The sequence below is a fragment of the Solanum dulcamara genome, chromosome 8 (assembly GCF_947179165.1).
Source record: "Solanum dulcamara chromosome 8, daSolDulc1.2, whole genome shotgun sequence".
Lineage (NCBI taxonomy): Eukaryota > Viridiplantae > Streptophyta > Magnoliopsida > Solanales > Solanaceae > Solanum > Solanum dulcamara.
Window position 1 is genome coordinate 4598424 of NC_077244.1, and position 24382 is coordinate 4622805.

A 24382-nucleotide genomic window follows, 5' to 3' on the forward strand; every position below is an offset into this window, starting at 1 on the left:
TTAGAGAGAGAATTGAGAGAATTAGATGATTGTTGGTGGGAAAAATAAGTAAATGTTGTAGGTATTTATTGAAAAATAATTGATTAATAATTTTTTTATATTTTTTTAAAAAAACACAATTTTGGCCACTTTCTGAAAAGTGGCCCAACGGATATATTAAATAAAAAAAAACTTCCTACGGGGCCGATGAACAGGTGGGCCGGCTATCGGTCCCTTACCATGCGAATTCAAAAAATTAACCGGACTGGCCCAGTCCGTTAAAAAGGTGGGTCTGCTACCGGTATCGGGCCCTTGGTGGGCTGGTGTTAATGGCCAGCCACCGGACGGACGGGCCCAGTTTACAAGTCTAACATCAGACCATTTCCCCTTAATTAAAAAGAGTTAGGTATGATGCATCCTTAATTAATGTAATGTATTATTCAATAAGTTATATTGTTTAGTACATTGAATTAGCTAACAATATTAGCAGAAAGACAAGTTATTTTCTTTTGAATTAATTGTTGTCTTTCTTTCTCTTTTGAGTGTATCATTTCGATTAAATTTTATGTATGATTAATAACCGACCAAACCGAACCAAAATCGATAACAATCAAATGATAAATGTATATTATATTTAATTGAGAAAAGACTCAAATACTCCATCGAACTTTGAGAAAAGATTCATCTATGCCATTCGTTAAAGCTTTGACTCATTTATGTCATTTCTGTCTAAGAAAAGATTCATCCATGCCATTCATTTATCAAATTAGCTCGAACAATTGTGAATGCAAAAATGACAAAGTTAATAAAAAACCAAATCAAAATATCATACATAGTAAAAATATTTTCTTTAATTTTGAATTAAAATCAAAACATATAGTATTGATTTTGTGGCAATGGACTTACGTTGATGATGAAGCCTAACTAAGAACCCGTTTGAATTGTCTTATAAGTTGTTTTCATCTTTTTTTGAGTGTTTGGCTGGCCAACTTAAAGTAATTTTGTGCTTAAAATAAGGCTCAATAAATAGTTAGGTTTATTTGGATGAACTTATTTTAAGCAGTTTATAAGTTGAAAACAGCGTATAAGTCAAAAAAAAAAACTGGCCTGCACCTACTTTTTTTTTTTAATTTATAAACTGTTTTCAACTTATAAGTTGCTTAAAAATAAGTCAATCCAAACAGTCTATTAGTTTTATTACATGCATAATAACACTTCATATTGTTTATATAGACACCATGCCGTAGTTTTTTCCTTATTTTTTTTCTCGTGCAAATTAATGTAAATATTACTAAAAATAAGAATTACCATATTTTGATGGAGAAATATCAAATGAAAAAACTGCCTAAAAAAACACTTGAAAAATTAGAAAAAAATAACTCCAATAAAAGAGATACAAAGAAAAGGAAAATTTGATAAGTGAAAAAAAAAATCTTCTTACGGAATCAGTTTCCTACAAAAGCTTAAAAAATAAAAAAAAACTTTTTAGACAATTATTTGGTGTATGGGATGGAAACTTTTTTTTAAAACGTTGTTATTATGGAATAAGTCATGAAAAAAAAGTCTCACACATTACTATTAATTCCTTATTTCATGGCAACCTTTCCTTTGATTTTTATTCTAAGTTTTTACAATTAATTTTAAAAAATTTATATTTCCAAGTGTTTTCCTAGCATGCTGCTTTTTAATATAATGTATATATTTTCCTAGTCTACCATATGGTAATTTTCATTTTTAGTAATATTTTCAATTAACACATTAAAATAAAAATAAAAAATAAGGAAATAATTGAAGAAATAACATCTATATAAACAATAGAAAATATGCAAGGAATATGAAGTTCCATCTTTCACAAAGTTAACGTAAGTTCCTTTGCTTTTCTTTGTCATTATTTAAATAAATTGTGTGTTTATATGAAGAAGTTTATAGTACATTCATGCATGGATAAAATCAATATGTTTTGACATAAGAAAAGTAAAAAAGAAATGTTAACGTATTTTGATTTAGTTTTTGAATTAATCTATTTAATTATGTTACATATTGCAGCAATTCGAGTTTGGCATATAATATCAAAAGCTACACAAAGATGTCTTCATCAAGAAACAACAATGAGAACTTGAAGATGAAGAATAAGTTAGAAGAGGTGAGAGAACATATACAAGAGCGAACAAACTACGTTAAACAACTTGATCAGGTGCAAGATAATCATGGACACGATTTGAGGAGAGATAGATTTGATGCTTCAAATCAAATCAATAGATTGAAAGATTATGAGACCAAGCTTGAAGATAAATTGATGGAAAAGGGTGTTAGTTACTACAAATTTTTTTAATTTATAGTAAATCATAGTAGATGATTTAGGACTTCCCCAAATTTGTTACTAGCTAGCTTAGGACTTCAAATTTTATATTCTAGTTCACTATTTTTTTTATGTTATTCTTTTCTTTTTTTTAAGATTATTAAAATAAAGGGGAGTATTCTTTATTTATTTTTTCAGACAAATTATTTAGATGACTATTCCGAAGAAGCATTAGAAAATTATTTGTCAAATTCTATGGCATATATGAAGGGGAAAAAATGTTAGTTGATAAAAACAGTCTCTAAAGCAGATTGCTATTAAACTGATCTTAATCTAACATTTAATACAATTAAGTTCCCTAGTATTAGAATTCATATACATTTTCTACTGATACATGCAATATTTTTCAGTGAGAAGTTTTTTTTTCTTTTTTTTTTCTAGAATTAAAATATGAAAGTATATAACTCTTATTATTATCTCGTTCCTTAAAAATTGGAAGAGCATTTGAATATGAAAAATCCGTAATTAAATAATTATCAAAAAATCATTTATTTGTTTTAGTTGTCGTAGGGTGTTCACGATTTGGGTAAAAATCAATCCAAATCAAAAAATCAAATCAAACAGATTAAATAAATCGATTTATATTTGGTATAATTTGAATTTGCACTTTTAAGAACTGATAATATTTGGTTTTGTTTTAAAAAATTGAAGAAACAATCGAACCAAACCAACAAATTATTTTAAAATTATATATACATAATATATTATTTTTATGAACAATTTTTATACGAAAAATACCGATTGTTTATGTATTATTCAATAAGTTTATGTTGTTTAGTACATTCAATTAGCTAACAATATTAGCAGAAGACAATTCATTTCATTTTGAATGAATTGTTGTCTTCTTTTCTCTTTTGAATGAATTGTTTTGTTTAATTTTTGTGTATGATTAATAACCAAACTAAATTGATATCAACCAAACCGATAAACGTATATTATATTTGGTTTGGTTTGGTTTTAATAATTTAAAAATCGATTTATAAATTGGTTTGGTTTTGATTTTGACCAGTAACCGACCCAAACCGACTCGTTAACACCCCTAGTAGAGGGATTACAAAATGAGGAATCGAACCCTCACCAACAAAATGAAAGTTCAGGTAGAAATCCAACTAACTGAGCTACTGAGATTCGTCAAGCACATTTCATTTGGCTAGTTAGTTTCTTTTTTCATTTACTCTGGCCCTTGAAAATAGATTTGGAACAGAACCATTTATCTTGAGTACTGATGATCTTCCCTTAACAAAAGTTGATTCAGCCAAGTCAATTGCCCTGCATAGACAAGCTATTTTATTTTCACATTCTATCTGTTTCTCATCAGGATCACTATCAGCGGCAATTCGAGCCTCAGATTGGAGATGTGCAACCCATTCTCGACGTTTACTGGCATTCGTGTATGAATACATTGTGTCATAACGAGCTCCGTTCAAGAATACCATCGTCCTTAGAGCTAATCCCATGTCCATGTCACCTGAAAATGAAATGCCTCCAAATCCACCGCTGTAAGGCCCTCTCCGACTTACTTCTAGCTTATCGATCAACTCCATTGCCTTTACCTGGATCGTATATATATCAAATCCTTATATAGAATCCATAGCCGTCCTAGGGCTTGTCCGACTAGGACTACAATAAACTACATTTCCATCAACAATGAATGACCAGTGAATTTAAAGTCGAGAGTGTAACCTTTGGTGATCCACTGACAGTCCCAACAGGCAACGCAGCACGCAGTGCATCCCAACAGGTTAAATGATCAAGCAACTCTCCCGACACCTGTTGTCGAAAAAAATGTCATAATATGACTCCTATAAATGTGTTATCATGCTTGTAAAGATTCATGTCTAGATATTCCAAGTAATAGGAAGTCAGATGAAACAACCAAAGATCATTTTCCCGAGATGTAATCTACTGCATGTTATACCCTCATGAGCTAGCTTTTGGGGTTAAGTTACATTTCTCATTATTCACTTTGTTTCAACAATAAATATTGGATGCATAGCCTAGTGGGAGTGAGATCTCAGGTTCAAATCCCATCTGCCTAAGCCTTTTTAGGCAGACTACTAACTACTTGTGCTGGTGGAACATAGCTGTGAAATAGTCGAGCTGGACCAGACATCACCATCATAAACAATATAAGATGACACCGACGTCACACAATCAAATGTACCCATATGCTGAGTTTTGAAACATAGGAGATTGTCGCATATGAACCATCTAAGTATATCATCAATTGGGAATTGCTTCTGTTTTTCTTTTCTTTTGGGTCAATATTGTCCATAAGTTATTCAATGTAAAGGAAAATTAAGAGTCCAACAAGAACAACATTTTCATAAAGGTAAATTAGGTTCCAGTACAACCTCAGATAAGAAAATTGAATATGGACTCACCGTGGAGCTTACGTGCATCACATGGGGATACCTCTCGATGCTCATGAGCTTTTCAACATTCACAGAACCAGGTTTAGATACCTATAGCAAGAAAAGTTCGGTAAAACATCGTATTTTTCAAGTGCAAGTCATGACATATTCAGCAAATACCAACACTGTGACAAAGCAGAGATAACAACTAACAGGAACGGATAGCAGAAGGGTCAGTATCAAACCTTTCCTACATCATTTCGTCCTAAATCGACTAGCATGATGTGCTCCACACATTGCTTCTCATCTTTTAACATCTGCATTTCCAACATCAAATCCTCATCAGGTGTCTTCCCTCTTCTGCTTGTCCCAGCTAATGGTCGATTAACGATTCTTCTCTGTCAATGGAGCAAATGGACATTACAAACTCTCAAAAACTAACTAATTGTGTGAAACAATGAAAAAGGGAGACATCTAAGGTTCAATCGTTGAGAACAACAAGATCATCACTCTTACTTTCTTCACACGCGTTAGAATTTCTGGACTCGATGCAACTAAAATACAGCCTCTGGCCTGATAATATAGAAAAGATAACATAGTAACTCCACTGAAGCACAAATAACTAGGAATATCAGACAATTACTCACAGTGAACGCGAAGAACGGACAACTTACTTGTATGTAAGTCATGTATGGGCTTGGATTCACAATTCTTAATGCTCTGTAGACTTCAAATGGATCAGCAAATGTTCTTCTCTCAAAACGTTGACTTAAAACAATTTGAAATATGTCTCCTGAAGCAATGTGTTCCTTTGCCTGTAAGACGGCATTCTTGTACTCATCACGTGTCATGTTTCCCGTGGTTAACGATGATCCAAATTCATGAATACGGAAATCCACAGAACCGGGAGATAACCTTGGACTAAAAAAGAAAAATTAAATATGTAAATACTAATGTTTCTCAATTGCTTGCTTTTATTATGCAAAAAAGGACTTACGACTCGATTCCTTGTACTCTAGACATTAATATTTCCAAGCGTTTCTTCCCGTCTATATAAGCCTCAGGAAGAGAGGAGTACTGATCCAACCGCACCCAGTGAATCACATACGCTTTCTGCAGGAACAAGAAGTTTATAACAAAGGGAAATCAAAGTATGAGTTGTTCTGAGTTGGTTTACTTTCAGAGAAACCAACATGCACCTGTTGACATTTTTGAAGAGTCCAAGCAACATAGACTATAACACAAGTATTTATCGTGTTCTCATATGCGCCAAGTAAATCAAGAACAAATGATGATAACAACTTGACATTAAAAAGGCTGGATAAAAACTAATGGATAGAGAGACTATTCATAAGTGCAAAATTGGACAAAAAAATACCTTCTCTACATGATCAAACACAATGACATCCTCATAAAGTCCTAACTGAATATCTGCAAGGTTACGGTCATCTTCTAGAGCGCTTAGGAATGGTAACTTCTTGTTCTCTACGTATCGAACTGTGTCATATGAGAAGTAACCAACCCATCCACCTGTTTGAAGTGATATTAATGACAGTAGTTTTGCAATTTTCATCTGAGAGTCATATTTAAAAATGCAGGTGAGTACACAAAATGGCAGAATAGTATATCTGTTACAGATATATGTGAGTAAACAGATTGCACCACATGTCTACCAAGTTATCATGTGCATGGAGCTCAAGGTGTAGTAGCCTTCTCAAATACAATCAGTGTTGTCAAATGCTCGCTTAAGCCCCCGAAGCGAGGCTCAAAACGTGTTGAGCGCTTCGTGTCGCTTAATGTGGGCTTCAATGTCGTCATCAAGGTTCTAACACATACTTTTCCTTGCCAACGAGCCTCTTCTAAAGAGGCGACAATAAACAATTGATATTTCACTTTATCCTTAAAAAAATCAGTTTCTTTGTTCATATATTTGTGATTCATGCTTATTATAATGTAGGGATTACATAAACCCCATAATATTAAGAGCTAATTACATCATATCTCTTACTCTTTTTTCAAATTACAAAAATCCCTTAAATTTGATGGAATCCGAATGCATCCCAAAAACGCCCCGATACAACGCGTCTTTGTTCCGTATACATCACTCAATGTCCCGATACATCACGTCTCAGTTTCGGATACATCACTCAATGTCCCGATACATCATGTAAAGTAATGTATCTGACCGATACATCTCGTAAAGTGATGTATCTGACCGATACATCGCGTAAAGTGATGTATCTGATTGATACATCACATAAAGTGATTTATCCGAGTATAGTGGAGAGTAGAGATTTTTGTAATCTTTTCAAATGATAGGAAATTTTAGAGAATATAGTAAAATAAATTGTGTATTTAGATAATTTTTCCTATAATTATTGGTCTTGCACTAAATCTATAAATTTGGACTTTTTCTCCCTTTGTACTTTTTTCATTAAAGCCCATGTTTTATTTGAACTTAAAGCCCCAACCGAAAGGACCTTAGAGCCTTTTTGTGCTTTTTGCTTTTAATAATACTAAATACAACAACATACCCGCTGAAAAGGAGGGATGCAATACAAGGACTTTCCAGGTGGTCACCCATTCTAGTACTACTCTCACTCAAGCATACTTAACTTTGGAATTCTGGTGGGATCCAGTACTAGTATGCTCACATCCAGTACATACTTTTTCTCAAATATTTCAAAAATAATCAAGGAACTTAGGCTGATGCAAAACTACATCCATGACTAGCCTGTAATGAAATGGAACATAACAGAGCAGATTGACTAAATAATAGGGAATCCCGAATCTCCCAACAGAAAGTACAATTCATTTAAAAATTATTGGAGTTAGTTGAGAATTGGGAAGATTTATAAATACTGCAAAAGAACATATCCATAAGTGCTACATTATTTCTCAACTACTTCAATAAATTTTAGATCCCCAGTATCACACAAGTGGAAATATTTATGACTCTCATGACACTTATGTTTTTTTGGATGAACACCCTCACGGTGCCCTAGATCCGCCCCTGATTATATAAGGGTATGTTTTCCAGTGAACTAAGTAAACAGTTACTCGTACGACAATTAGTAAAAACAAAATCCTCACCACAAAAGGTATCAGGAAGTTCATCATCAATAAGTCCGGGCTTCCATCCGTTGGAAATACTTGCTGGAATTGTCATCGGATCTTGGACCGTCTTCTGAGTCAATTTTCCAGTCTGGTGGTCTAATATAGTCACATTGTGTTCCTTAGCTACAATTTCCATGGATGGTTGAGCTCCCACCAAGCTATAACGACCCTGAGAAAAATAACTATAACATTTACCTAGCATGATCGATAAATATCTATATCAAATCAATCAAAAAACTAAGTAAAATTCAGAAAAATATCCCCCTTACAACACTAGAACCTTGAATACCAGGTTCAACTGACTCATATAGAAAGCTTGGAGCTTCATGATCGTCTTCTTTCACCAAACATCGGTATGCCAAAACCGGAGTCAGATGATCAGAAAAAATGGTTCTATGCAGCGGAATCAAGTTTCCGCTTTTAGAAACTTCAATGAACCTCTCCTCATCCATAACTGAACAAAAGGAAAACAATTTATTTAATTTTTTTCTCACACACAGACACATATATCGTATGTATAAAATTGAACAAGTAGACGCACGCGTCTCGCGTTCATAATACATGTAGGATGCAATGTAGGACATAAACTTGTTCAATTTCTTAAAAAGTTTGTGTACTTACTCATAAAGACATTTTTAATTTTGTTTCCGAGCTCAAGAGAAAAACAGTCCAAAGGTTATACTGCTCCCTAGCTCTGTCCCAATTCATATCATACATTTTTCTTATTTGGAAAATGTTTGACACATTATCAACATTTTACTAGCAAAAAGTCCATAAACATGCAAAATTCAAGGGTAATTTTGAAATATTACAAAGTGTTATCATATTTCTTAATCAAACTACGTCACATAAATTGAGATAAACTGAGTAGTTAGGCACGGAGAGATATATATACCATGGCCAAGAGATGAAGAGCAACAATGGACACGAGCATAAGTTGAACTCCGGCTAGAAATGAGAGCAACCGGCATAACATTCCGATAAGAGATAGGTAATGACTGCATGCCTGAATTCATGATCAAAATTGAAATGTAGGATTTTGTGATGGTGACTTTGAAAATGGATCACTTATTTATAGTCTCAAAAAAAACATTTACTTCTACTTTCTACCTGTTTGGCCATACATAATGATTGTACTCCTTGTGTCGCAAGTTATGTGGCACTTTGGAATGTCGAGATTCAAATATATTTTTCCGTAAACATAATTTTTTAATATATTTTTTAAATATTTTATATTATCAATTATTATGATTTATAGTACTATTACGTAGTTTTTAGATATGTAGATTTTATTTCAAAAAAAAAATAAAAATTTCATGCTCGAATTTACAATCAAAATTAATTTATTCGAGTATCGAATTTTGAAAGAAAAATTAACGACTTTTTTTGGGAAAATTTGTTTGGTCATAATATGTCTTACTTTTTTGTGAAAATTTATAAACAAACAATAAAATATCCCATAAAGTGGTTTTAAGGAGAGCTGGTGTAGGTAGACCGTATCCAATTTTGAAGGTACAAATGTTGTTTTTCAATACGCCTTCAGTTCAACGGCCATAATCAAAAGCACTTAGAAAAAGAAAATAACATAAATATAAAAAAAGCCATGACAAAATACTATAAAAAGAATGACAAAGTATGCATAGTAACTATAAAGGAAATACGACTTTTAAAAATCAAAATTTTAAAATCTATTAAAAACTTGTTTTGGAGCCAAAGTTTTTGGCAAAATCTTTGAAATTTGGAAATTTATCCCAAGTTTTTATATTTTTTAAACAAAGTCTATCTACAGATTTTTATCTATCATTTTCGTTCATCAGATCTATAAATGCATGCTCACTGTGAAAAGATTGTTTGTAGAATGTGAAAGATTATATTAAAGAATATAGTTAGTTACAAAATATTGTTATTATTTATTTATTTATTTTCATTGATGGATATTTATAACTAATTATAATTTGACAAATTTTAGTATATAATAGGGATGGCAATGGGGCGGGGCAGGGTGGGTTGAACTAATTATTATCAAAATTAATACGGGACGGGGTGGATTGCGGGTTGTTGCGGGGTTTAAGGTATCAAATAAGAACCCGAAGAAAATTAAATCTTTGTAATAAGTAATAATCAAATATATAAAAAATTTTATATTAAACTTCAACTTTAATTTTAAATTCTTCTTTTTTTTTAATTTTTTTACATTAGACAAACATTAATTAGAGTTAATTAGCAATTAAGAAACAATTATTGAAATATTAACTATAAATAATTAATTAATAGTTGAGATGTTAATTAGCGAAAAATGAAAAAAAATTATGAATTTTATTTTTCATATTAAGCTCAATTAAAAAAGAAAAAAACATAAACAATTTATGCTGGTGAATCTATATGGGGCGGGGCGGGTTGAAAATGAAAAAATATTGTTATGGGGGGCGGTTTAAAAAAATTACGGATTGAAATCAACCCACCCCACACCCGCCCGTCCCTCCCCATTGTCATCCTTAGTAGATAATAATAATTTTGTTCCGAACTTATGGATATTTTTGATAGTTTTTCAAACTTATATTAAAGAATTAAGCTTTCTTTAGTTTGTTAAGTTTGGAGGCAATTTTATCTAAAGAATTTTCATTAAATGAATATAAAGGTCATTATTGTAATGCTTTTCTTATGGGGGGCAAATACCAAGATCAATCTCTATAAGAATCATTTATAAACTTAATCTTTTTTCTATATATATGTCAAAAATAACCATTTTTAAAATAACAGACAAATAAAAAATGAATGGAACTATGGAAGGAGTAATAAATATTTCAATTAATAAATTTAACTACAACCTACCCCCAAATAATTGCGACAAGTGGTCTATTTTGCAGAAAGGATAAGTTACTACTTCTTCCGTTCTTATTTATTTGTCAAAAAATTTCTAATTTGATTTTCTTTTTTACTTGTCAATTTTGACAAATCAAGAAAGAATAATTTTTTTCTTCCTATTATATCCCCAATTTATTAATATGAGTTAATGTCTTTGAAAAATGTAGTGAGTAAATATGTTTACAACTCTATTAATTAATAGGGGCAAAATAATAAACTCAATATACCAGTTATTATTTTTTTAATAAGTGTGTTCAGTCAAAATTTGATAAGTAAAAAGAAACTGAGGGGGTATTTTGTTTAAATTTCTTAACCTACTAGAATACCACTATTAATTCAAAATTGCTACTTGCACCATTGCCATAAATAAGGAATTTATGACGTGAACAGAATTCTTCTAAAAGTCAAGATTACTTTTAGGTAAAAGGGGTAAATATATCTTTGAATTTTGCGATTTAAAATAAATACTTTTTTATCATAAGTTCGTGACAAACATATATTTTTTACTAAATTTGATACCAAACTCAACTAAAGATAAACCAATTTCAATTTCTCTATTTTATAGACCTGACCCAAATTCATTTTAAGGGTAAAAAAAATAGAGAGGAGTAATTTTTTCTATTTTTTTTAAAATCAAATGATATATTTAGAATTAAAATATCAGTTTTAAGATTGTTCTTTTAATTTAGTAAATATATGTTTGTTAACAAAAAGGATAAATATGCATTATATGTTTGATAACAGAGTATATATGCATCACTTTTTAACAAGGAATGTATCCGTAAATATGTCTGTTACAAAACTTATGATAAAATTGTCTCTGTGTAACCTATAGATCACACATTCGAACGGTGAAAATATTATTTTTCAATTTGAATATTTTCATGGTAAACTCCTTTATTTTTATATAGGAAGGTTTTACATTATGATTTGAGACTACAAAGATTACATCCATTATAGTGGTGAAATCTCCTGACCAATCTTGTTCAACTAAGATAGTAATTAACCAAGCGGCCAAATCAATCAATGATATGATGAATTTCATAATATTTATAACAATAATATATTCACTATAATTTTACAAAATTGGGTCTCAGAAAAGTAAGATGTACGCAAATCTTATCCCTTCTTTGAAAATAGAGAGGTTGTTTCCGATATATCCTCAACAAAAGGGAAAAAAAATACTCCAAAACAATATAGAGAAAGAAATAATGGAATGAAAAAGTCATGACAAAATATTATAAACAACTTGATAAATCATCCTAAACATTAATCATAACAAAATAAAATGATAATTGAAGTAGAAAAAACCCACAGATAATATGAATTGTATTGTATATAAAATGCATGATAGAATAAAATATGGATATACATATATACATAAAAGAGAAACATGATAACCAATAGAATCATAGACATGACATGGAAAGGATTAAGAAGTCAAAAGTCATTAAGTTGTCTTAACATACAGTCTTTCATTATACATTAGTTCATCATGAGAGTTTATAAGTATATCTGATATAAACTATTATGTGAGCATATGGATTTTGATCTTGACCGGCTCAGCTAGGTCATCTCATATCCATAGAGTATGAGACATACATATATAATAAGTCCTTATTAAGAGTACATAGAGGAGTTGCCGACCCAAATATACAATCTTTTAATTTACGTCAGCAAACATAGTTAACAATTTTTATCCGGTGCACTAAAGCTTTCGCTATGCGCAGGGTTTTGGGAAGGGCCCGACCACAAGGGTCTATTGTACGCAGCCTTATCTTGCATTTCTGCCAGAGGCTGTTTCCAAGACTTAAACTCGTGACTTCCTGATCACATGGCAGCAACATTACCAGTTACTACAAGGCTTCTCTTCATTTCATGAAAAAGAACAAGCCAACTATTTTTGATTTTTGGGTTTGATCTTCTTTTTTTTCCCAATTTTTTCTTTTCGTCATTTTTCTTGGAGCATAAAACATAAATATAAAATAATCAATCTATTAAGGCTATGGATAAACTTTTTTCATATTCAAAATATGCTTAGCAACTAACAAGAATTGAACACTGATGAATTTATTTTATCAAAATATCTTTATGTGAAATTTAATCTATAATTCGTGATAATTTTTCACTCACACTAATATAGTATAGCAAAAAATAGGGTCGTGTATCGGTCAATTCGATTCCGTTTTAAAATTTATCGATTTGACTTATCGGTTTGTAGACATGTTATATCTTTATAGAACCATCAAGATATTGACTTATCGGTTATCAGTTTATCGATTATTGATCGTTATCGATTTGGTTATCATTTTAACCGTTAAGATTTGATACACAAAAAAATCATTGAAAATCACTTAGAAACAAGGTGACAAACCAAATGCACCATGCACATGAGTTGACAGATTATTTTTTGCTCAAAAACAAACACTGGTACATTGTAGAATAACCGAGAGGTTGAGACAACTAGAAATAAAAGTATGAAACGAAATCTTACGTCAAAGACTTTATATACTGAATGGTATAAACAAAATTTATTAATTTACTATCGGATTATCTATTAATCCGTTAAGAAAAAACCTCAAATTGTTAAGAACCAATAATTCAATAATAAAAAAAATTAAAACCTTTATCGCTAAACCGCTAATCCATTATCGATAAAACAATAACTTTTTTTTGATTCAGGTTATTGATTTCAATTCGATCTTAAACCTACATAACCTGAATGTTGCATTCATGTATACTTTCAAGCTTAGTAAACAAATAGGTCTTAAAATAACAACATTTCTTAATAAACAAAAGACAAAGAAATTGAAGTATCCATACATTGATAAGAAAGTGACCACATATGTTAGAATCAATCATTTAAATAATAATAATAAACAATCTTTTAATTATTACATCTAAAAAATAGATCAAAAGATATGACTAGGCTATACAAAATTGTATAACATTTTAAATTATATAACAAAATATTTAATTTATATATCGGTTCAATTTAATTTTTCTTATTCAATATCAATCAAACAAAAATAAATATATGTCAAATTTTAAATTGATTGATTTGATTATTTTAATTTGGTCAATTTTTTTCTTGAATAGCCTTAATCCAACATTACTCAACTTGTGGGGTTGTCACGCAATGAGTTATTATTATTAAAGCATTGTCTCCATAATGAGTCATGTGACGTGTTAATTGAATTTATTCAAACCTCAATTTAAGTTATCGAACACCAAACAAAAAGATAAAAAAAGGTTTACTAAATCATTTAAAACTTTATTTGGGGTTTAAAGCAAAAAAGTTTAGTTTATGTAGCAAAACGTTGCACCCTTAAACTATACGAGGCAAAAGTGCTAAATATTTAGGTCCTAAGAAAAACAAAATATAAATGAACATCCCGCCGTGACCTATCGCCGGCAAGTATCTCCGAAACCACCGCAAACGGCGAATTTTTTTACCTTCTTCGGCATTATTCCGGCGGAACATCGCCGGAGATATCAGAGTACTGACACACTTTTTTTGAGCATGTGGAAGAATCAAAACTGAAAGCGAAGAAAGAGCATTGCAGAACAATGGATCGGATAGTAGCAGCAAAGGAACTATCTTTTCGAATAGGGTTTACAGGACACAGTGGTCATCTCAGGATCGAGCCTCTTCCTCCTGTTGAACGTGATACTCCTCTCAATTCTATTCCTGACTTCATATTGGTAAGCTTTTCTGTCACTCACACTCCTTATCTTTCCTTTTACTAAGGGGGTCGTTTGGTACGAAGGATAAGGTATAATAATTACGCGATAAAATGCATGCTGTGTTTGGTTAGAGATAATAATTAATCACGAAATATCCCTAAGGGTGTTATTGGGGTCACCTTGCTTGCACCTGGACTTTTCCACAGGATACTTTCTTAACAGAGACGTATCTAGGATTTTTAGACATTAGCTCCTGAATTAAGGTGTAGCATTTGAATTGCTATATAGGCATTTGTTTAACGAGGGTTCAAATCCCACTCTTTCAGCACTTCACCTAATTCATTGATGTTAATGATTGAAATGTATCAAGTAGCAACGGAAATAATGATTCCAAGAGCATTTGCTTGGTCTTTTTCTAGTTTGATTGCCATCTATGGTTTGGATAAGTTAGAAAGAAGTTCTTTCTCTGGAAGGGAAGCAATCGACGGTTGGATCTGGGGATAGGAAGGAGAGTGATTGTAATGAAGTAGGGTATAAAGAGGGATTCAATACTCTTTAAAAGGCGTTTCATCTATTTTGGGTTCTATTATTTTTTGACAACTATCTTCAACATGTGTGTGGCTTGGAATGACTTTCATCCGAGTCTTTGCTCTAGCATGAAAGTTTCATTTCATAGGACAACTTACCATTATACGTTTTGTATTATCGAGCCGTACTTTGGTCTTAGGCATACATACACACACTCTGGCATACACGCACACGCACACGCACATTAGGTGTTCATCCATTTTAGGTTTTATTACTTCATAACAATTATATACAACCCGGGGGAGGCGCGCGCGGGGGGGTGCTTCGGTGCCCCCTCCGCGCGCATCCCTCCCGTCCCCGACGGCGCGCTTGCGCGCTCGATTTTTCGGGCGAATGCAAGGCAAGGCTGCGTACAATAGACCCTTGTGGTCAGGCCCTTCCCCGGACCCCGCGCATAGCGGGAGCTTTAGTGCACCGGGCTGCCCCTTTTATAACAATTATATACAACATATGTGGACCTGGAATGACTTTCATGTTCTTGCTCCATCATGGAAGTTTCATTTCACCATAGGTGAACATAGCATGATAGTTTCTATTTCATCGAGCTCTATTTTGGTCTCTGATAGGAGTACATGTTAATCAATCACATGTAAATAGGGTTTGAATCAGAATTCATGGGTACCCGTACTAGATACGACTTACTACTTGGCAACTCTGTCAACCAAAACTTAGGTATATGAGAAGAAATCAGTTAGCTTTTTATACATTTACACTCCCTATCTATACATTCCTGGAGATTTTATAGTTTTATGTTTTTGCTTTTTTTAGTATGTGGATTGAATGCATGTTAGTTAACCACCAATAGAAAGAGGAAAGTAAATTTTAAATTAATATAACTTATTTATGACAACAACGAGAACTACACTTAATTCCAAATTGTTGGGTCGGTTATATGAATACTCCTTATTTGTTCTGCTATATTTGAACCGTTACATGCTCCCTATGTAGGCAGTAACCGTTGGGGGTTTATGGGGAGAGAGAATACATCATCGTCTAACAACTATTTCCAACTAACAACCACACTACCGAGGTTGAAAGCGTCTCACAGCATAAACCCAACAAACTAGACTCTTATCGGAAGCCGCACATGCCCACATGCGCCACCTGGCCGTGACACTTCTTCGATGACGGCAGGCGCACGAGCCGTTTTCCATAAACTTTTTGTTGACATTTTCTTCTACCAGGGTGCTTGCTCGCCATCTTAGAGTCTTCCAATCTAGGTCAATACTCTCGCCGGTGATCAGAGAAGTGGTAACTGACTTTCCAATTTGTTTTGATGACTCTTTGATTTTTGACTACATTTCGGCGTCATTCTTTTTTCTAGGGAGCTCAGTTTTCATAATTGAGTTTGATCATCCATGTCAGGCCTTATTCGGTGACCAGAAAGCAATAATACAAGTTTTAAGTGTCTTTTTAGCTTTTCCATCAACTATTTTCCTTTTTGTTCAACTGTCTAGATATCAATTGGGTGGAAACAGCCAGAGGAGGCTATTTCTTTCCTGTTGAATCAAAGAAGGTTTTTTTTTTTTGAACTTGGTAACTTTGTATTATATCACAAAAGAATACATGGGTTGTATTGAAACCTTATAGAGAAGTTTACTCCTAATTTCACTTCTCTATAATTAGATTGAGTCTAGAACATCAATAATAGAGTTAGTGTCATTTGAGTATGATTGATTACACCAAAAAACTAAAAGAAGAATGCAGTTAAGTTTAAGTTTCTGCACATTATTCACTATACTCTCAAAGCATCTTGAATTCCTCTCTTTCCAGATAGGCACCATATAGCCCTAGGGATAATTCTCCATGTATTTCTGTCCTTTGCATGAACCCCTTCTTCCTCCCAGCTCATTAAGGCCTCAGTCACTTTCCTAGGCATGATCCAGGAAATGCCTTTAAGGCTGAGAAGTAGTCTTCATAATTGTTGGGTGTATTGGCAATGTAAAAATAGATGGTTGACTGTCTCAGCTGTTTCACCACATAGGAAACACCTGGAGCACAAGTTATCCCCCTCGTCATGACATTGTCCTGTGTAAGGACTGCTTCCTTAGCCATTAATCAGACAAAGCATGAAACTTTGTGAGGTATCCTACTCTTCCATATCTGTTTCCAGGGCTGGTTTGTTTGATCCATCATCTTATTGGCTTTGTTGACTTTGAAAATTCCCCTGTCATCCCTGTCCACCACAAAACAACCTCACCTGTCTGTAATCCATTGAAAGTATCCACTGTGTTGAAAAATTCAGCAACTCTCATGATCTCCCATTCATTCAACTGTATCCTGAAATTGAAATTCCAACCCTGTGGGGACCATAGCTCTGCTATGGAACTTTGTTGGAACAAAACCATGTTGTAAATATCTGGGAAAAGTATTTCTATGTTTCCTTTCTCATGCCAAATATCCTCCCAGAATCTGATCCTCCCTCTCTCCATAACTGTTATTTTTGAATTGCTTTTAACTTCATTCCACAGACTCCTGGTGGATCTCCAGAGACTAACTCCATAAGGGTGGTCACTTCTTTAGTTGTCCAGTTGTCCTCTTCCTCATATTTGGCTCCAATCACCTTCCTCCATAACATCTGGTTATTATTTATATACTTCCACAACCACTTCATGCTTAGAGCCTTGCTTTGAAGTTGTAGATTCTTTATCCCCATCCCTCTATTCTTCTTACCAGTCATCACTGCCTTCCATTTTACCAAGTGAAAACTTCTTCTCCTTGTTACCCTGCCACAAGAAATTCCTCCTGATGCTATCCAACCTCTTAATGACCCCTGCTAGAATAGGGAAAAGGGACATCATATAGGTTGGTAAAGCATCAAGTACTGAGTTGATAAGGGTCAGTCTACCCCCTATGGATAAGTACTGAGTCTTCCACTTGGCTAGTTTCTTCTTGCACTTCTCAGTCACACTGTTCCAAATTTCTATGGACTTAGAATTGGCTCTTAAGGGCATTCCCAAATAAGTAGTTGGTAGTGCTCCTATTTCACCACCCAAGATTAAAGCTAACCAACTTATATTGCTACCTCATTAATAGGATACATCGCACTCTTTATCCAGTTAATATGTAGCCCAGATACACCTTCAAACAGGACTAAAATCACCCTTAGGTACTTTAGTTGTTCCTCCTCAGCATCACAAAATATCAGGGTGTAATCTGCATATTGCAAATGTGTAACTTCTAATCTCTCAGTTCCTTCTCTGGCCACATCAAAGCCCCTTAACCACCCTCTCAAGTTAGCTCATGTTATTTACTCCCTCCATAGTGATCAGGAACAAAAAGGGGGACAAGGGGTCACCTTGTCTGAGTTCTCTTTGAGTTTGGAAGAACCCTGCAAGATTGCCATTGATAAGGATTGAGAAGCTAACTGTTGAGATACAAAATTTTACCCAATTCAACCACTTCTGCCCAAAACCCATCATTTCCAGCATCTTTTCTAAGTACTTCCATAACATGATCATATGCCTTTTCTATATCCAGCTTACAGAGTACACCAGGTTCCTTTTATTTATTTCTTGAGTCCACAACTTCATTTGCAATCATGACTGCATCCATTATCTGTCTCCCTTTAATAAAAGCCATTTGTTGTGAATCTATCAACTTATCTACCACCCTTTTTAGCCTCTCAGTCAAAACTTTAGAGATCAGTTTGTATACAATTAAACTAATTGGCCTAAAATCTCTCAACTCCTTGGCACCTTTCTTTTTTGGTACACGGGCTATGGATGTTGCATTGAAGCTCTTCTCAAATACTTCTTGCTCATAGAAGTTTTGGAAGGTGTCCATAATGTCTTGCTTTACCACATCCCAACATGTAATGGAAAACCGAATAGTAAAGCCATCTGGACCGTCTGCTTTATCAATTGCACACATCTTTAAGCACCTGAGGGCTTCACTTTCCTCAAAGTTACTTTGGGTAGTCTGAATTTCTTCTTCTATTAGAATAGGACATTGTACATTTTGATACAAAGGTCTTTACTGAGTAGTTTCCTTATACAGCCTAGTGTGTAATCAATAATTTCCCCTTTAATTCCTTTAATTCCGTTTGGCTCTTGGGTCAATTCTCCCTGTATCACAAGCTGGTCAATGTTGTTATATCTTCTGTGTGCATTTGTAGTCTTGTGAAAGAATTTAGTATTCTTATCACCTTCCTTCAGCCATAAAGCCCTTGATTTTTGCCTCCATGAGATTTCCTCCTTCTTGATCAACTCCTCATATTTTAGCAACAACACAGATTTTAATGCAGATTCCTCATATGTGAGAGTTTTGTCTTCCCTGTCAGCATCTAAGTCAGCCATCTGTTCCAACAATTTCTTCCTCTGAATGCTCAAGTTTCCTCCTTCTTCCTCCTTCTTCCATTCTTCGAGTTTGATCTTCAGAGCTTTTAATTTGCATACCAATCTATTGTCAGGTTTCCCAGTGAAGTTGGAAAATTAGCACCAATCCCTGACTCTATCAATTAAACCCTCAAATTTCAACCACCAATTCTCAAATTTGAAATAGCTTTTGTTCCTTTCCCAAGATCCCCAAGTAAAGCTATAGGTATATGATTAGAGCCCAGACTCTGAAGGGGAATCTGTTTCAGAGTTTGAAAATTGTCATCCCACTCCTCGGAAATTAATATTTCGTCAATCCTGGAGGCTACATCAGGATGATCCCCGTTGAACCAGGTATATGTAGCATCCTCTAGTTGTAGGTCAACTAGTTTCATGTCTTCAATAAAGTCTGAGAATTCCTTCATGCCCCTGGTTCTGTATGTACAATTCTTCTTCTCAGATGTGTATCTAGCTACATTGAAATCCCCACAGATGGCCCATGGCCCTTCCACCAAACCTCCTACAGAACCCACCTCTTCCCAAACTAGTCTTCTTTCCTTGTAACAGTTGGGAGGATACTCTCCTGTAATGTGGCATTTGAAGTCTTGTGCTTGAGATTCAAATTTACAGCTGATGGATTATGCCTTTATTTCCAAAATTTCCCCCTCCAGGCTCTCTCATCCCACATCATTAAAATTCCCCCTCTTGTCCCACTGGACTCTAGATATGCTTGTTTGATCCATCTGCCTCCCCAGACTTGTTTGGCCTACTCTGTAACATTGCCTTCTAGTTTTGTTTCTTGAAGGCATATGATGTCTGCCTTCCACCCCTATATCATACTATTCACCAACCTCCTCTTGTCTCTATTATTTAGTCCCCTAACATACCAAGAGGCTAGCTTGATCTTCATCCGGTTTTAGTACTTGTGTTCCTCCCCTTTCCTCAGTTTCCTGTACTTTTGAACTTGATATCAAAGCATATCAAATTTTTAATTCTTGTACCCCCTTATTCTTTGTCTTGCTCCTGTCTTCTTGCCTGTCTACAACTGTCTATTTGTACCAGTAGTTCTACGGCTTCCTCCTCATAACCTTGAAAATCAACCCCAAAGATTTTTCCCAATTTAATTAGGTTCTGTTGTACCCTCATTCCTCTATAAGTTGGAATCAGTTGTATGATTCTCACTAATCATGTTTTTCCATTTAAGCTCAACTCATGCCATCATTATACCAAATAAAAATAAAAGTAAAAATAAGTTAAATATATATAAATAATCGCACTATTTTATTGTACTTGTTCCTTTTTTCTTCATATTTTGCTTTGTCATACTTTCTATAGTATCTGCTTTGATATACTTTTCCTTGAGCATAGGGTCTATTATAAACAACCTCTCTACCTCCCAAGACAGGGGTAATGTCTGCGTACACTCTATGGTACTACGCTTCTAAGACCCCACTTATGGTATTACACTGAGTATTTTTTTTAAATAGAAATAATAGTGGTAATGACAGCAACAATAATATAATAATGATAATAATATCAATTGATTGCGAAAATACAAAAGGGAAAGAGAGAAAAAGGATTATCTGCCTTGGGGTGAGGACTAAAACCCTTTAGTTCTTCTCTATCTATGACGGAGAGTAGGGACCCTTATTCTAGTGTTGTTGCTGTAGAGAGAGAGAGGAGACTAGCTAAGCCTAAGGAGTTCGAATTAGTGTTGGCACCTTGACATAGCACACAATTGGAACAAGAGCTGGGAAAGGCAATTTGTGATGAGAAAAACATGAGCTAGTTGGAGCTCATTAAAGGACATCCAATTTGCAGTTGGTTAAAAAAGTCGTCCATAAATTCCATTTTGTAGTAGGGTCTTCTGTTGGTGGAAGAAAATGAGGGAGATGGTGGGTGAGAGGGATACGAGGGAGTTCCTATAGGGCATATTGGATATGTTTAGATAGAGGAAAAACAAGGTTGAGGAGATCTCTCGACCATTAGCCATCATTGAAGAGGGGTGGGGGGGGGGAGAGAATGACTAATTTGGCGGGGAGTAGATTTTTAAAGTTTGGGGGGGGGGGGGGTTCGTAGGTGTTTTATTTGAGAAGGTAGACAGAGTCAGAGCTTTTAATTGACATAGAACAAGAGTCTAGAGGAGTAAGCAATGATCGAAAATGGGTCAAAAGGATGAGGAGGAAAAGATTGTTGGTGGAATCTCATAAAATAAGAGGTAACACTATGTTTATGAAAGGAGGTATATGAGGAAAGAGAGAGATAGGATGGAGAGTGGGGATAGGCCAGTGGGGAGGGGTTGAAGGAGATGTTTTAGGGTTTTCCACATTTATAGTGGAATTTTATATTCCGTGGATAGTGGGCCCTCAGTATTGTTAGGTTCCAAGAGTAAAGGGTGTGGTACATAATGGTGTCAAAGGGAATGGAAAAGTTTTCAGAGTGTAGTCAAGGGAAAACCATCATTCCACTCGCAAAGAAGTTAAAAATACTGAGAAGGGACATAAGAGTGTAGAGTAGAAAGGTTTTTGGGAGGGCAGAAGTAAAAATATAAGAGCTTATGAATGTATTGGGGGAAGTTGAGAGGGAAAAAGGGGTGAGGGAGTTGGAGCAAAGTGAAAATTGAGGAAGGAAGAGGTGAAGAGAGACTTATGAATGCATTGGGAGGGTAGAAGTAAAGATGTAAGAGCTTATGAATGCATTGGGGGAAGTTGAGAGGGCAAAAGGGGTGAGGGAGTTGGAGCAAAGTGAAAATATAGGAAGGAAGAGGTGAAGAGAGCTAGCTATGTTGGCAATAGCTCAATATAGTACTTGGTGACGGTAAAGAAAAGAGAAGAAAATTTAAGGAGTGAATGGTTTTATTGTTCGTTCAAGCATATTGGCATTTAAATAGCGCTAACAAGTAATCCTAAAAAATGAAAAAAAAGTAATCCTTAAAGGAAAGTGAAGTAATTCCTATTCTAGTTTTAATGTTATAAGTATTTTTTCCCATATTTACTAGGAATGCACTCTTTCCATATTAACAATTTTCTAATTTTTTTATTGGTAAGGTAATTTTTTTTTATCAAAAACTGGGGGATAACCGCGTATTCAAGCCATATACCAAGATAAGAGAATCTACACCAAAATCTGGTTTTCAACAAAAGAAATCCAATCCTGTATATAAATTGGGACCTCGTAAGCACACCAAAAAGAAACTAAGGACAAAACACAACTCTGCAATTTTACAACTTTTTGGTGTAGGAGGAGTCTCAGAATTTATTGATAACCAATTTGTTATTGACCTTCCTTTGACATGTTCATCTTTCACTTTGTCTAAATCAGAAGATTCTTCTTCTAGATCGAGTCTTGACAATTTCTTGGTGTCCACTTCGTGGAAGGAGTTGACTTCGAATTTGATTCAGATTCCTCTTCCAAGATTGACTTCTGACCATTCACCCATTATGCTTGACGGTGGAAGAGGAAGGAACGCCGAAGCCCCATTCAAATTTGAAAATATGTGGTTGAGGGTGGCAGAGTTTAGGATAGAGTAGTAGGGTGGTGGAATAGTTATGTGGTTATGGAGAATCCATCTTTTCGACTCGCTAAAAAGTTGAAATTTCTCAAGAGGGACATTAGGGAGTGGAACAGGGAAGTGTTTGGGAGGGTTGAGGTGAAGATGAAAAGCTAATTCATGAAGTAGGGGAATTGGAAAGGGTCGAACGAGGGAGGCAGTTTGTGGAATGTGAATTAATGATCTTTTATTAATAATATTCTTACTTCATCTAAAAAGATCACACCCCTTGCCGCCAACCATGCCAAGAAACAAACCTTTCTTGGTGCTCTAGGGATCCAAATGGAGTTGTGGAGGAAGTACCTTCCTTTTTCACTAGCAAACTCTTATAAAAAGAACTAATAGTGGATAAGCCGTCACCAATCTCCCGCTACCTCCATACATCAGAAAAGTTGTTTGGTGTGTCTATCCCATACAAAAGCTCTATAAAGTTATGAAAATCTTTCATCTCCCAATCATGAATGTTCAAATCAATTAGGAACATGTTGTATGTTCCCAACTTGCAATAGATATACTTTGATTTTAGTTACCTTTTCCTCAAAAAATAGATGTACTCTGATTTTGGAGCGACGGAGTGACTTTATAAGAATATCTTTCATCTGATACTATGCTTGTATCATGCTCTGATACCAACAACAATAACAACAAAAACTAGTGTAATCCCACAGGTGGGGTCTGGGGAGGATAGAGTGTACACAGACCTTACCCCTACCTTGAGAAGGTAGTTTCCGATAAATCCTTGTCTAAATAAAAAAGAGAGGCAGTAGTAACACACAGAAAAAACAAGAAAATAAGATAAAGAGGTTTAATAATAACATGTAGTAATGGTAATCTAAAGATAGGGAAAACAAAAAGAATACTATTAATACTCTAAGAATGGGAAAGTATACGCCTGCCTACCTACTACCCTTCTACCCTAATCTTCGACCTCCACCCCCTCAAGGGTCGTGTCCTCGGTGACAGTGGTGAATCTAGGATTTTCACTAAGTGGTCTTGTTTATAATTATTGGTTTTCTTGATTGGTAAGCAGAAACTATGTTTTCTTGATTTGGATGGATAATCAAGTCCATATAATTCAGATCAAGCAAGGACCCACCAAATTCTTGATATCTACTTAATAACAAGTGATATATTGTTTGCAGAATTCCTAGAGATCAAACTTTAGCGCTGGACCTAGTGTGATTGTCTTTTTCCCTCTAATTTGCTTTTGCAGTAATAATTAACACCTTGCAAACTTCTGGCCGTCCTTTCTGGGTCCCCTTAATTGAAGCCTATGTTGTTTTGTAATCTAGCTTTTGGCTTTTGACTATATTATAAGTGGGAGATTTGAGGAAGCTTTAGTTTTAGAGAGTCCCTAATTTTTCATAAAAGACAAATGATTTTGCATTTAAACAGAAACTACCTGGATTGAGTCTAATGAATACAGAGGATTCCAATACCCAAGTGATCTAATCTGGGACTGAAGCTTAGTTGATTGGTTGACTGCTCTTTGAACTGCTACCTTGCAAGGCCAAGGACTTTCAAGTCTTTGTTTAAGACTTTCAAGTCTTTGTTTAACTTTCATATA

At 34.3% G+C, this 24382-nt stretch overlaps 2 protein-coding genes and 1 pseudogene across 6 annotated transcripts in view; 1 reads left to right on the forward strand and 2 right to left on the reverse strand.

The window, feature by feature from the left end:
* Positions 1 to 3288: 3288 nt before the first annotated feature.
* Positions 3289 to 8837, reverse strand: LOC129900415 (anthranilate synthase alpha subunit 2, chloroplastic-like). 2 transcript variants are annotated; one of them, XM_055975388.1, is made up of 11 exons: positions 8705 to 8837; positions 8079 to 8263; positions 7786 to 7978; positions 6071 to 6222; positions 5690 to 5805; positions 5367 to 5613; positions 5209 to 5265; positions 4938 to 5090; positions 4723 to 4803; positions 4022 to 4108; positions 3289 to 3891 (listed from the first exon to the last, which is right to left on the reverse strand). In XM_055975388.1, the coding sequence occupies exons 1-11, from the start codon at positions 8823 to 8825 to the stop codon at positions 3493 to 3495; spliced, it is 1791 nt and encodes a 596-aa protein (XP_055831363.1). In that variant the 5' UTR covers positions 8826 to 8837; the 3' UTR covers positions 3289 to 3492. The 2 variants fall into 2 exon arrangements, with proteins under 2 accessions (XP_055831363.1, XP_055831364.1); XM_055975389.1 differs by lacking the exon at positions 8705 to 8837 and having other exon boundaries at positions 8090 to 8214.
* LOC129901794 (5S ribosomal RNA) lies at positions 7240 to 7350 on the reverse strand (annotated as a pseudogene).
* Positions 8838 to 14002: 5165 nt separating the features above from the next.
* The window catches only part of LOC129900891 (DExH-box ATP-dependent RNA helicase DExH11), a 39806-nt gene continuing 29426 nt past the window's right edge, over positions 14003 to 24382 (forward strand). For all 4 annotated transcript variants that reach the window (XM_055975971.1, XM_055975975.1, XM_055975974.1 and 1 more), the window contains exon 1: positions 14003 to 14379. In XM_055975971.1, the coding sequence (XP_055831946.1) occupies positions 14245 to 14379 (135 nt within the window). In that variant the 5' untranslated portion in view covers positions 14003 to 14244. The remainder of the gene's footprint in view (positions 14380 to 24382) is intronic.

Excerpts from the sequence above, each read along its gene's own strand:
- LOC129900415 (XM_055975388.1), bottom strand. The coding sequence starts at position 8,825 with ATGAATTCAGGCATGCAGTCATTACCTATCTCTTATCGGAATGTTATG. Across the intron at positions 8,264-8,704 it reads CTCTTCATCTCTTGGCCATG|TTATGGATGAGGAGAGGTTC; the intron begins GTATATATATCT and ends CCTTTTGTTCAG. Across the intron at positions 5,806-6,070 it reads TGTTTGATCATGTAGAGAAG|AAAGCGTATGTGATTCACTG; the intron begins GTATTTTTTTGT and ends TTGTTCCTGCAG.